This window comes from Diadema setosum, chromosome 18 (assembly GCF_964275005.1).
Source record: "Diadema setosum chromosome 18, eeDiaSeto1, whole genome shotgun sequence".
Lineage (NCBI taxonomy): Eukaryota > Metazoa > Echinodermata > Echinoidea > Diadematoida > Diadematidae > Diadema > Diadema setosum.
This window is the reverse complement of record NC_092702.1, coordinates 17,867,771-17,880,451: the sequence shown is the minus strand read 5'-3', so window position 1 is coordinate 17,880,451 and position 12,681 is coordinate 17,867,771. Positions and strand designations below refer to the sequence as shown.

The following is a 12,681-nucleotide window of genomic DNA, read 5'->3' as shown; positions in this document are numbered from 1 at the left end:
GGCATTTTTTGGACTGTCAAATGTCAAAATTTTGAAGCTCGCTCGCTTCGCTCGCTCGCATTTAATCATTATGCCATTCTCCTGATGTTGCTGCCAGTAATTGCCAACAGTTTTTGCCCGGTGCGCCCCCCTTAATTTCCAAAGCGAAAAAATACAGCCACAAACGACAGTTTTTGGGACTGGAAAATGTCAAAATTTTCAAGCTCATTCGCTTCGCGCGCTCGCCTTTAATCATTATGCCATTCTCCTGATGTTGCTGCCAGTAATTGCCAGCAGTTTTCGCCCGGTGCGCCCCCCCTTAATTTCCAAAGCGAAAAAATACTAGTACAGCCACAAAGGACATGTGGGACTGTAAAATATCACAATTTTCAAGCTCACTCGCTTCGCTCGCTCGCATTTAATCGTTATGCCATTCTGATGTTGCTGCCCGATTGCCGGCAGTTGCGCCCGGTGTGCCCCCATAATTTCCAAAGTGAAAAAATACAGCCACAAACGGCAGTCTTTGGACTGTAATGTCAAAATTTTCAAGCTCGCTCGCCCCGCTCGCTCGCATTTAAATGCTATGCCATTCTCCTGATGTTGCTGCCAGTAATTGCCAGCAGTTGCGCCTGATGCGGCCCCCCTTAATTTCCAAAGCGAAAAAGTATAGCTCCAAACGGCAGTTTTTAGACTGTAAAATGTTAAAATTTTCATGCTCACTCGCTCCGCTCGCTCGCATTTAATCGCTATGCCATTCTCCTGATGTTGCTGCCAGTGATTGACAGCAGTTGTGCCTGGTGTGCCCCCCTTAATTTCCAAAGCGAAGAATGTATAGCTACAAACGGCAGTTTTTGGACTGAAAAATGTCAAAATTTTCAACGCAAAGAGATTTCAGCGTAGGAGGGGGAAACCCCCTACCATACCCTCCCCCCTCGCTTGATTAGTTCCCTCACATAACCGCTCCTCCTAAGATCAAATCCTGTCTACGCCGATGATAGGCCCCATTATTTAGTAGGCCTTCACAGTGATGTCGCACAGCAAGAGCTGAAATACCACGATTTTGTCATTCAATAATATATTGTGAATATTTCATTTTCTTATTGTTTTTTTAAAGAAAAGAAAAGAAAATTTCACCACAAGTGAGCACCAGATCGCTGAATTTCAGGTCTGAAAATGCAAAATCTTCCTCGTGTGGGAGAGGGATACCCCCCCCCCGCCCCCATACACACCCTTCCCCCGTTCGGTTGTTCCGCTCCCTCTCACAGATATTTCAAAAAAAAAAAAAATGTTTTCATACTTTTAAGGTCTGATTTTCCGCCGAAAGTCGTCTGACAAGCAAAAAAAAAAAAAGCAACAAGAACAAAAAGTCTTTATGTTGTTGCTGCCACTCATTTTCCCAATTTATATTTCATGCAAAAGAGTGGGGCATCCGATCCCTGTAAAGTGTGTGTGTGGGGGGGGGGGGGAGGGGGGCACAAAGCTTCTCCCCCCCCCCCCAAAAAAAAAAAAAAAAAAAGGCTGCGCCGGTCCGGTTATGGGCTTGTAATCGTGGTGATGGTGACCATCCCCCCCACTCCTCAGTATGGATTTACGCCGTTGGCTTTCTTGACTCTAGACAAAGGTTATAATAACATTGAAATATAAGGCATTAAATAAGGTGTTGTCAATCAGCTGACCCCATACTTCGGCATCCGTCAGAAGGAGGATTTCATATTCGATAATTTCAGTCATAGAACAGTATCACCGGGCTTTGGTAATTAATCTTTCATGATTTAATGGTTGATATTCATGATGATGATGATGATGATGATGATGATGAAGATGACGACGACGACGATAATGATGATGATGATTAATATCATTATCATTGCTATTATCCTTGTGTGTGTGTGTGTGTGTGTGTGTGTTTGAGAAAGGTGGGTTGGCTTTTCAATTGCTTCTGGTAACTGGTTGGAATATTGGTCAGACGATCATCCGATTCCGGATTAGTACATTATAGGAAGGGGACTTTGACTATCTGAAGTCAGTGTTTAGATTATCGTTGTAATCGTGGTCTGCCTGATGGTGTTCGATCACAAAGAGTTTGCGGTGAGGAAGAGGTAAACGAGTATTCGCAGATATCCTGAAAAGCAAAGCTGGCATCGGTGCATGTCAGTTTGGTGGGATTAATCTATAGGCGTCTGGGGTTTGATGTAATTCAAATAGTGTTCAATTTGACATCAATGCTGCTTCCCAAGGCCAGGGAGACGAGTTTCAGAGAATCGGCATGATCGTTGTTAAAGCAGTACTCCGGCAAAGCAACAGCCATAGAGTCTTGCCCAGCTGCGACCATCTTGGTACTCTCACTCTGTGTATAATTGAATCCAACCGAATAGCTACGCAAACTCGCGACCGTAATTCGTCATTAGTGTCCACCATATAGCGCACATTCTCCCGGGCGAGCTATAGAGCGCACAATGAGTTGCTGGTATGCCACGCACGAAACAGACGACGAACCGCGTCATCGGGTTGGTGCAACAATTCCCCTCTGGTCGCGCAGACAACAATCACATCACCGATCATTATCGTCGAATTGCGCGATCGAGGAGCAGTGAAGACCATAAGATATTTCGCGAGATCGGAACGTGATGGAGAGAGATGACAAGCTTAAGAGAGAATGTGAGCGCGAAGTCACCTCTGATATTTTAAAACAATTTAAAAAAAAGTAAATCTTCTTTTCTTGGCAGATTGCTAAACTTACCCCTCTGAACAACAACAACAATAATAACAACAACGACGACAACAACAACGAAAAAAAATCAAAATAACACATGAAGGGTTTTGTTTTGTTTTGCTTTGTTGTTGTTGTTGTTTTTGGTTATATACAAAAAAAAAATACAAGAAAGGCGTTGCGGTTTTGGTTTTATATGTAAAGAATACAAGGAAGGCGTTTTGGTTTTGGTTATATACAAGAATATACCGAAAGCGTTTTGACTCATCGATTACTATCAATCCTGAGCTATGAGAGAATGTCAAGAATTCTTCGACTTTATACAAGTCTCCATGCTGGTCCCTCATGAGCGTTTATCAAGATTCCTCATCGACACGCAGTACTACTCTCCTGCTGTATATTACGCAGTAATGTCGAGGTGAAAATATCGAGTGATGGTGTTGAAAGACACTTGTAAACAAGCAGTTAATACTCGAGTTTGCGAGGCTGATTTCGAAGTCGCAATGAGGGTTATGCATGGTAAAGATGCCATGGTCACTTTGAGACTGACGAAGAGTCAAACTTAACTGCCTAAGCCTTCAAAATATCGATTGCATATTACCCCGAGAGCTTTTGAATTGATGAATTGTTTGATTGATGCAATTATCATTGTTTGAATATGCTGATTGGAATAAGACATCATTGCGGCCAGAAACCGACTGGCAATACAGAGGCGGATCCAGGAATTCCGTAATGAGGGCGGGGGGGGGGGGGGGAGCAAAGCAGTTTATATTTCCGGTGCTACTTCTGAGGTTAATCGGCTGATGAGGAAAAAAAAAAAAGCTTTTAAGCACAATTGCCACTACCATCTGCTGACAATGATCACATTGCGATTTTATGCATACTTTTCTTGAATAAAAAAAAAAAAAAATGAAAGGGGCCCCATCCAGTGCGCCCTGTTCACTTTTTATCTTTGATTTCTTTTAATTTGATAAAACAAAATAAAACTAAAGGGGGGGGGGGGGGCTCCCTGGACCCGCCGCTGCAATATCTTTGACAGCAAAGCATTGCATACCTGCGGTAACAAGGCAATGAGGTCAGTTATAAAGTTTTGCTTATTGTGACGTTAGTCTCATTTCTCAATTAATCTCATCTCACTTCACTAAATCGCTATGGTGTTGTCGTAGCTAACAAAAATTGACCAATGGCGCGACTTTGGTGTCTGTTATTTATATTATATATATAATTGCAATTTGAATTATTCATTTTGAGTTTTCATAAGTCGCATCTTTGCTTGTTTTTTTTTATTTGTACACTTACAGGATAACAATTGTTTTATGTTACTTCTAAAACGTCGCACTTAAAGCATAAATTTATAGAGAATCTAGAAATATGACAAGTTTGATATCTACGGAAAGCTAAGAAGCTAGTTAACAAAACTGGATATCTTTTAGACGATGTAACTTTACCCCCAAACTGTTTTTGAGATTGAAAAAACACCCAATTTCCATGACTACGTAGCTCCGTTCGCTACAAGAAACATCGGATTTGAGCGACGTCACCTAATGAGTATGAGCTGATTTACCGTATACGGCTATATGAGACCCGCTCTGGTAAAACCCGAAACTTCTCGGCAAATGAGATTTCGCGCTACAGCCCGAAAAAAGGTCAAAAAATGACCTACCTCAGGGACCAAATTGACATTTTGGTATCACGTTGTAGGGGAATTTTTTAGTTTCTGATTAATATCAACAACATTTCGAAATACAACCTACAAAATGTGGAATTTTGAAGAGAAAAGTGGGATGTCAATCTCAAATGTTGGCCAAAATCTTACGTCTAAAGACCAAATCGCCTTCGCTTACGGCGAAAATGACTGTTCTTTTGGCGATCGTGTCTTAGATATTCTGTGTTGAACCCTGACACATTTGGTACCTACTGAAAGCTCTACCTCTGCTTATTCCAAATATGGTCATGGCATGCTGTCATGCTACTCACTTTCATTCATAAATTCGTCTGAAACATGCGTAAGTTTATGCAAATCGTCTCCCAGACGCGTAAACAGCCTTGTTGCTTACCAAGACACGTGATCGAAATACGTGTTCACGATTGGTCAACTGCGCCGAGGACCCTCTTGTTTACAAGCAACCTACGTGTTATACTATGGGGATCGCTGCATAGTGGCAGCAGCGGTGCATGCTTGCATGCAACACGTGTATCGTGACTGCTGCTCAGCACGGAAATGTTGCAGTTTCCCGCTTTGTTAGACTGTTTTTTTTTTAGCAAGTTGAGGTAGAAATTAGAATTCAAACCAACACACAAGAGGAAAAGAAGGTCACATTTATCTAACAAACCTTCATCATGCCATTTCGAAGAAAAGAATCAAGCTGAAATCACGGCATCAAGGAATACCTCTTCACTGCCGATTCTGCTGGTACTGTTGTGCGTACACCTGATCACGGCAATCGCGAATCTTGAGCTGATTACGGTAGGTTTTGTGCTCTTCAAACGTCGTATTTCCGTAAATTTATGGGTGTAAAAATGATTTCCAATCAATTACAGTTCTTTGACTTAGTTATCATCCTTCATGAGTATGTAAGATTACCTCAGCTATACGCAATTCCCTCACAATTATCGATTTGTTGTGTCAATAATAACAGCAAATTGTGGCTTTACGAAGGAACAGCTGATCACGGCAATCGTGAATTTTGAGCTGACGATAGGTTTTGTGCTTTTAAAACTTTGTTTTTCCGTAAATTTATGGGTGTAATATATGATTCTAATGAACACAAGCAAACAAACAATTTCACGACGTGAATATATAGTTTTGGCGGACGATTTATTCTAGATTGACAACAAAATAACACACCAATTTCCTGAAAAGTGCACACAGTTTGCCTATAGATACGTAAATCCCACTGGGTTGCATACACACGTGGTGACGTCACAGATTTGACACTTTTCGTAGCCGCATTTGGTAAAAATAAAGATTCTAATATTCAAAGCAGAGACAACTTTATTGCATGATTTATGTCAGAAATTAATCAAAATAACATTAAATGATGGAAAACAGTCAATTTGTATGATATTATTTCCTATAAATTTCTTCTTTGAGACCAAAAGAACTCTAGGAAAAGTCACGACTATAATACGTTTTGTCATTCAAAAAGAATAAGTCGTCATTCTGCTGCTGAAATTCGCAAAAGAAGAAGAAGAAGGAAGAAGTGTGACGAAACGTGATAAAAACGTGAGGGATGGTTTCACTGGAGAATGAGAAAGCCAATAACAATTGTCCATCATCACAAAATCAACACTTTTTGAAAAAAAAAGCGACGAGCGTGCAGAGTAATCACATGCACTTGACAACGTCCGTGGCTTTCGTGACAACATAGTGACGCAATATAAATTTCATGAAAGTTGTTTACAGACTGATGATTGATCGGCCAAATACAGAGAGAAATAAATGTATGTTTTGGGCAAACATTCAGGCTGGTTGCACGTGTCCAGACCTGCAGGAGATATTTTTACGTCTCGTCGCAAGATACCAGCACAGTATCCACAGCAAAAATTCCGAAATTAAGACGTAACGGGAAAAATGAATGGAGTTTGCAGTCCCCCCTCCCCCCCCCCCCCAAAAAAAAATAGATTCAGTGAATGCAGTACATTTGTTTAGGGCACTGCAAGTTCTGTCAGGAAAAAAAAAAAGAAAGGGAGAGAGAGAGAGAGACAAAAATATTCTATCATACGTTTTGTTCGAAGTTTTTGTTACTCTGTGACGCACTTTCTAGATAGGGACTCTTAACAATATGAATAAAATACCAACTTATATATATATATATGTATATATATCTATATATATATCTATATATCTATATATATATATATATATATATATATACCTATATGTACATATAAATGTATATATATATATATATATATATATATAAATATATATATGTCTGTGTGTGTATGTATGTTTTAACATACGTTTGTGTAAGTAACTGTCATGACTGATTGATCAGAAAAACTACATGAAATGTGATATATAAAGAAATAAATATGTCAAAAATACACGAAAATACGTAGCGAGATGTGTACACAATGACTAGGAAACCTAGAAAAGCAACAACAGCAACAACAATATAAATCGAGAAATCGAAATTCCCCGTGAAGATGACAGTGATAAACCTAGAGGGGGGCAAACTTACTTGTTGTATAGCACCACGTCGGGCATCCAGACCGAATTCGATGTTATCTTGAGGTCTGTGATGTTCCCGTAATCATCTGGGTTCCACATCATAAACTCATCGCGCCAGTTCTTGGTCGGAGAGAAAAGAAGGAGTTGGAAAAGAGGGAAGAAAGATATATATATTTCACCTCATCATTACGAAAAAAAAAATACATTGAGCTAAGTTTACTATCATATTTGAAAGTCTGATATAGGATTAAAACGAGAGTCAAAACTAGGGTAACAAGAATTTACGAGGCTTTACTGTGCACTGAGACACAATCGCACATCTAAATCTCGCAAAACGCACATTCACATTAAGCAGGAAACGCTTGAAAAAAAAAAAGGTAATCGACAAATTTGATTTTTGCTATATATCAAGAAAATGTACTCTCACTTGGCTTCAATGCTTGGAAGTGTAATTCAAATTCTAGATCACGGTAAGCATGACATTCTTAAGAAGAATTATACTTGTCCAGTTAAATAGAGATTAAACTGAATATGAATACAGATGACTCTAATCCAATAAGCCGTATAGATTAGAACGATGGACGAGATGCTATTGAACATTGACTTTTACAAAGAATCGCGCTGAGGCACAAGATCAAACTCGCTTAATCCAGAATTTCAACTTAACGTCCTATTGGATTACCAAAGATCTTTTCCAGATCAGCCTAGGGACCCTTCTGATACAAACATAATCTTCACAATATTAATGTTGTAAAGGGTTAAACATGATTAAATGTCTCATTTCAATTTAATTGAATTAAATAAAATCAAATTTGATTTAATCAAATTAAATTAAATTATATTGAGTTTCTTTATTCCATCGAACAAAAGGCGATACATGGTACAAAGAATACAAGCAAAAAGATGAGTAGGCCTATACACATACATACATACATACATATCTATCTCACCATGTCATATACAATCAATCAACAAGTAGGTCTGAATTGCTACCTCTGAAAAGAGGACAAAATAAAGTCGACGAAGATAGAATTGATGTAGAATGTCGATAAAGACGCGCCTTCTTTAAAAAACAAAAAAGATAGCTATCACTTTTGCTTACGTCTCATCAGTATTTATGTCACAGTGTTGGGGTCCTTGGAAAACACATGAAGTACACACAGAGCACACACAGCACGCACTTTTTTACGCAGATAGCCATGAATATGTTTTTAAACACACTAACAATAAACTGTACATGTATATACGAGAAAGCGCGTAAACACACGTACATTTTCGGTCCACAAGCATATGCAGATCCATTTAACATGAAAAATTCTCCGTGAAATCACACGCCGATAACGACAGCCATCAACTATATCAACTGCTGGAAACCCCCAAGGCGCATCGTTTGTTGCTAAGTTACTTGTGGCCGTTCACATTCAAATTGATGGATTTTATGCAATACTCCTAAGAAAGTTTGTAAAGTTCCAATGCAATTAACATATGTCTCTCCGTCTCTCTTTGAAGAAAAAAAAAGCTGTCCAAGCATATTATCAGTATGACAGAGTTCTGTAAACTTCACCTTTAAACGGGAATTAAACAATCAAATTGATCGTCCAATTATGAACGACGACAGGACCAATTTATATGACACGCTTGTTGCATTGTGGCAATTAATCTTCATTCGAGGGAAACTCAGATCTCTGTAATCAAAATAAGAGACGGTTCAATGGGTTTGTCACAGAGTCCGTTATTTCAATCGTCACTCATGCATCTTTGAATGCCCCTATAATCACAACTCATTGAACATGTTGAAGGAAGAGAAGGCAAGGGACCAAACACTGCACGCTAATAAAATGAGGATACGCCGAGATTTGAAATGTCTCGCATAATAAATTACTGGCTTATTTCACGGACGATTTTGAGTTAACGTTTAATAGATAGCGTGCTCATTACGAATGAAGTCGAGGAAAATCCACCGAATATGTTCGCATGCGAACAGGCATCGTTTATTATAATAGCTCTCATCCACTGCTCTCTCCGAGTGTATCAAAACATATCACTGTGTGTATCCTTACTGTATAGTGTGCGTAATGTCAGTCTTAACTTTACTGTGTGTTTAAAAGATTTCATTACTGGAGGGAGTCATACTCTCATCCTACTGACACACAATCTGAAAAAGAGACCTTTCATTTTGTTTTAATTATTAAAGCAACAACTTTTTCTTTATGCCGAAAATAATCCAAATGGAAACAAGATACCCCACAAGTGCACCTATATCATCAAAAGGGAAGCATAACGTCATTGGATTTCTTCTCTTTCCTCAATACTATCTAATGTCAATGCAGATTACATCATTACTCGCGCACACCATGAAAATTGCCCTACCAACTTCTCCCCCTGAAAGAAGAAACATATAGCTACAGCTATGTACAGCTTCTATCTGACATCCTCAGCAGGTAGCCCACCCAGAAGAGGACTCGGCTAGCAACACTGGTTATTTTATTGTTATTGTTATAGCGCATTTTCCATCTGTGAAGATGGCTGGATAGCCCATATTCAGCTACACTAAGCTGGTCTTCCATGGGGTCCAGTTGAATGTGAGGTGGGACCACTTCACCGGGTTAAACACCCTGCTCTTTGCGATAAATGAATGAAGCGGGATCTTTTACGTGCATGAGTTGTGACTCTCTCATACACGGGACCTCCATTTTATGTCCTATCTGAGGGACAGAGTGTTTTGCCTTTTGCTAGAGGGGACGGTATGTTTACACACAAGATTGCTCAGTCCAGACTCGGGTTCGAACCCGGGTCCTTAGGATCGTGAGGTAGACGCGCTGCCGACTGAGCCAACTCACCGCCCTGGTGACATGGAAGACAGGGACAACCACTTGAGGGCGAAAGAGATGAAAGCTTAAGTTTGGGGTTGTTATGTAGGCTAGGGTAACCTCTTCAGTGTTGCCACGGAGGTGTCATTAGGGGCATTCAAAGACGTATGAGTGACGATTGAAATAACGGACTCTGTGACAGTGTTGCCACTACTCTACTAAAGGGCCCGTGCCATTATCATTATTATCCTAGCGTTGCCAGCTACCCATTTATAAACTGGGTCGAAAGGGAAATGGTGGGTAAAAACATCTTGTCCAAGGACGTAAGCACTGGGCGGGAATTGAACTCGGGTCCTCCAATTGGAAGTCGGGAGTCTTATCCACTATGCCACCCCGTCCCCAATCCGATCACTTCACAAACCAATTCATTAATCGCCATTTGCCAACTAATTCGACGAGGATTCATGCTTGAAATGATAACATGTGATCAGGAGTTGAAAATAAAAAGTATCAAAAAACGACCACAACAACCAAGCCTCGAGCTGTGTGATAGCGCGTTAGACTAAATCACAGCCTCACTCCCATACTGGGACTGGTTTTGACAAAACGCACGATGGGTGCTCCTTTTTATCGCGTAAGCTCTCGTGGCATTTCCTGAACAATTCTGTCTCGACACGAAGAATTTGTCGGTCTTAATGCATTCCTCCTTGTGAGCGCGCATATTTAGGAGGAAAGAGAAGCGCTGTGAACTCAAGTGAACTGCAGTGAAATGAGATGGTTTACCGCTCCAAAATGTCTCTATTATTTTGGTTTTACTCTTCGCTCTAAACCCCTGAAACGTCTTACGTCATGCAGGTTGTATAATGGGAACGCAAAAAGCAACAGGGCAAACAAATAAACCAACAATCAAAGCAAAATGAAAAGAAAAAAACAAAGTAAAACAGAAACAAAACAAACAACACGAGTGCCGCACATTTGCATCTTTAAAAGAGAACTACAGATGACGGATTAAAAGCTAATACCGACTGAGGAGGGAAAGGCTTTTACGTTTCCAGTGCGACCAGACAGATTGTCTTATGAAATTTGACTAATGTGGCCTAACGGCAGATCTCTGCGGCGAAACTTCAACCATGTGACTTCAAAATGAGGCAATCTCTTTTCCTTAAAGGAATGAAAGCCGGACGATAATACCCTTGCATTGAGATTGACCCAAAGCAATATGACTAGGATGATGACTTCAAAATGAGATTGATATAAACGAGAGTATTATATGCAGGGCTCGACATTAGCATAATTGACCCGGTGGCCCGTGCCACCAGTAATTTCGGAAAAAAGATATCTTTTGGTGGCCCAATAGGACCACCAAGATTAAAAAATGATTGTTACGTTTCTATCATTTCGGGCCAATACATATCGTTTCGAGCCACGAAATTTTTCATATTCAAAGACTTTAGTGGCCAGAACGGGTCGCCAGAAAGAAAACAAACAAACAAACAAACACATTAGTGTCAAGAGTTTGTATATATATATATATATATATATATATATATATATATATATATATATATATATATTATTTATATATATATTATATATATATTATATATATATATATATATATGTATATATATATGTATATGTATATATATATATATATGTATATATATATATATATATATATATATATATATATATATGTATATATATATATATATATGTATGTATATATATATATATCAGAGTTTAATATACGGATAGCAAAGGTTAGAATCGCTTCTTAATAAGGCTCTGGACATAAAGGTTTAACACTGGAAAACAACAATCCCTTTGAAGGTCTAGTCGCCTTCACATTTCGTTCAAGATCCTTGCTCCGGCTATGAAGAAAAAAAAAAAGCGCTGCGAAACAATGCTCAAACATGCATCCGGAACGTTATTGGAATGTGTTGAGAAGTTCGGGCTAATTAAACTGCAGAGAGGAAACAAGAGTATTGTACCTCTCTGGCTTTCCGTCGTTAGGATTCCTCACTATTTTCGATTAATTGGCCCTCAATGTATGGTTCGTTCTCAATGTTTGCCCTCAAAGGGGGTCCTTAATGTTCGCCCTCAATGTTCGCCCTCGCAGTCTCAAGGAAAGCGTTATTCAAAGTGAGCGACCGGGGGCTAATTATAAATGAAATCCCCACGTGCGCGTTTATTGGAGTCTTTAGTGCATTCAAAGCGTTGTCTCCGGTGCCAAATGCGTGAATGCTTGGCGTAGGTTTGCTGTAAAGAGCGAAAGCGAGATACAGAAAAGAGAGAGGTCGGTTAAGTCTCCTTCTTCTTGGCATCTGGTCACACCGAGGCCCTGCCGAATCGGCACGGATTCACAGGCCCGTTTTAGTCCCTATACACAAAAGGCTCTCATTACCCACTGCTTTACATTTTGTACATGCACGCGGCAAAATGTAAAGGGATGTTCCCCCATTTCTGAGAGGAAAGTGAAGCGGTGACTATCTCAAAGGACCAGAGATGGCATGTCTTGTGTTGTCATAATCTATTTTAAGGAAAGCGCTTAATGCCTGTGCGTAAGCACTGCGAAACCGGGGGCCTTTATATTAAGTCCCCTCCGAAGTATCGGTAAATAAGGATAGAGTGCCTTGCCTATAGGGGCGCAACAGTATTAGCCCATGGGTTGTTACGTATACAGTGACTTTGTCTTAACATTTAGTGTTGTCACAGGGAAATTATGAATTGCCCCCCCTTTAGATGGTCACTTCTCTTTCTTCCCCTCCTTTTTTTTTCTATTCGTCCATAGTAGACCTTGACAGGTCTACAGATGCACCAGGGTAAATCTACAGAACTCAACATGGAGCGGCCTACAATCAAAATCAATTTGTTGCTGGTCAGGTGTGCGCATACCACTTAACTGAAGTTTCGTTTTCTGTCTCGTTAGTCTTACCAAACATGCCAAGTTAGTTAAAGTAGACTGGAGGTCCGGAGGTACATACAGTTTTACGTACGCGACT

General features: G+C 39.8%; 1 protein-coding gene across 1 annotated transcript in view; it reads right to left on the bottom strand.

Annotated features, from left to right (window-relative positions):
* LOC140241374 (neuronal acetylcholine receptor subunit alpha-10-like) overlaps positions 1-12,681 on the bottom strand; it is a gene marked incomplete at its 5' end in the record, with an annotated part of 71,868 nt that overhangs the window by 24,400 nt on the left and 34,787 nt on the right. Inside the window, one exon of the mRNA XM_072321104.1 lies at positions 6,877-6,986. Coding sequence (XP_072177205.1) covers positions 6,877-6,986 — 110 coding nt within the window. The remainder of the gene's footprint in view (positions 1-6,876; positions 6,987-12,681) is intronic.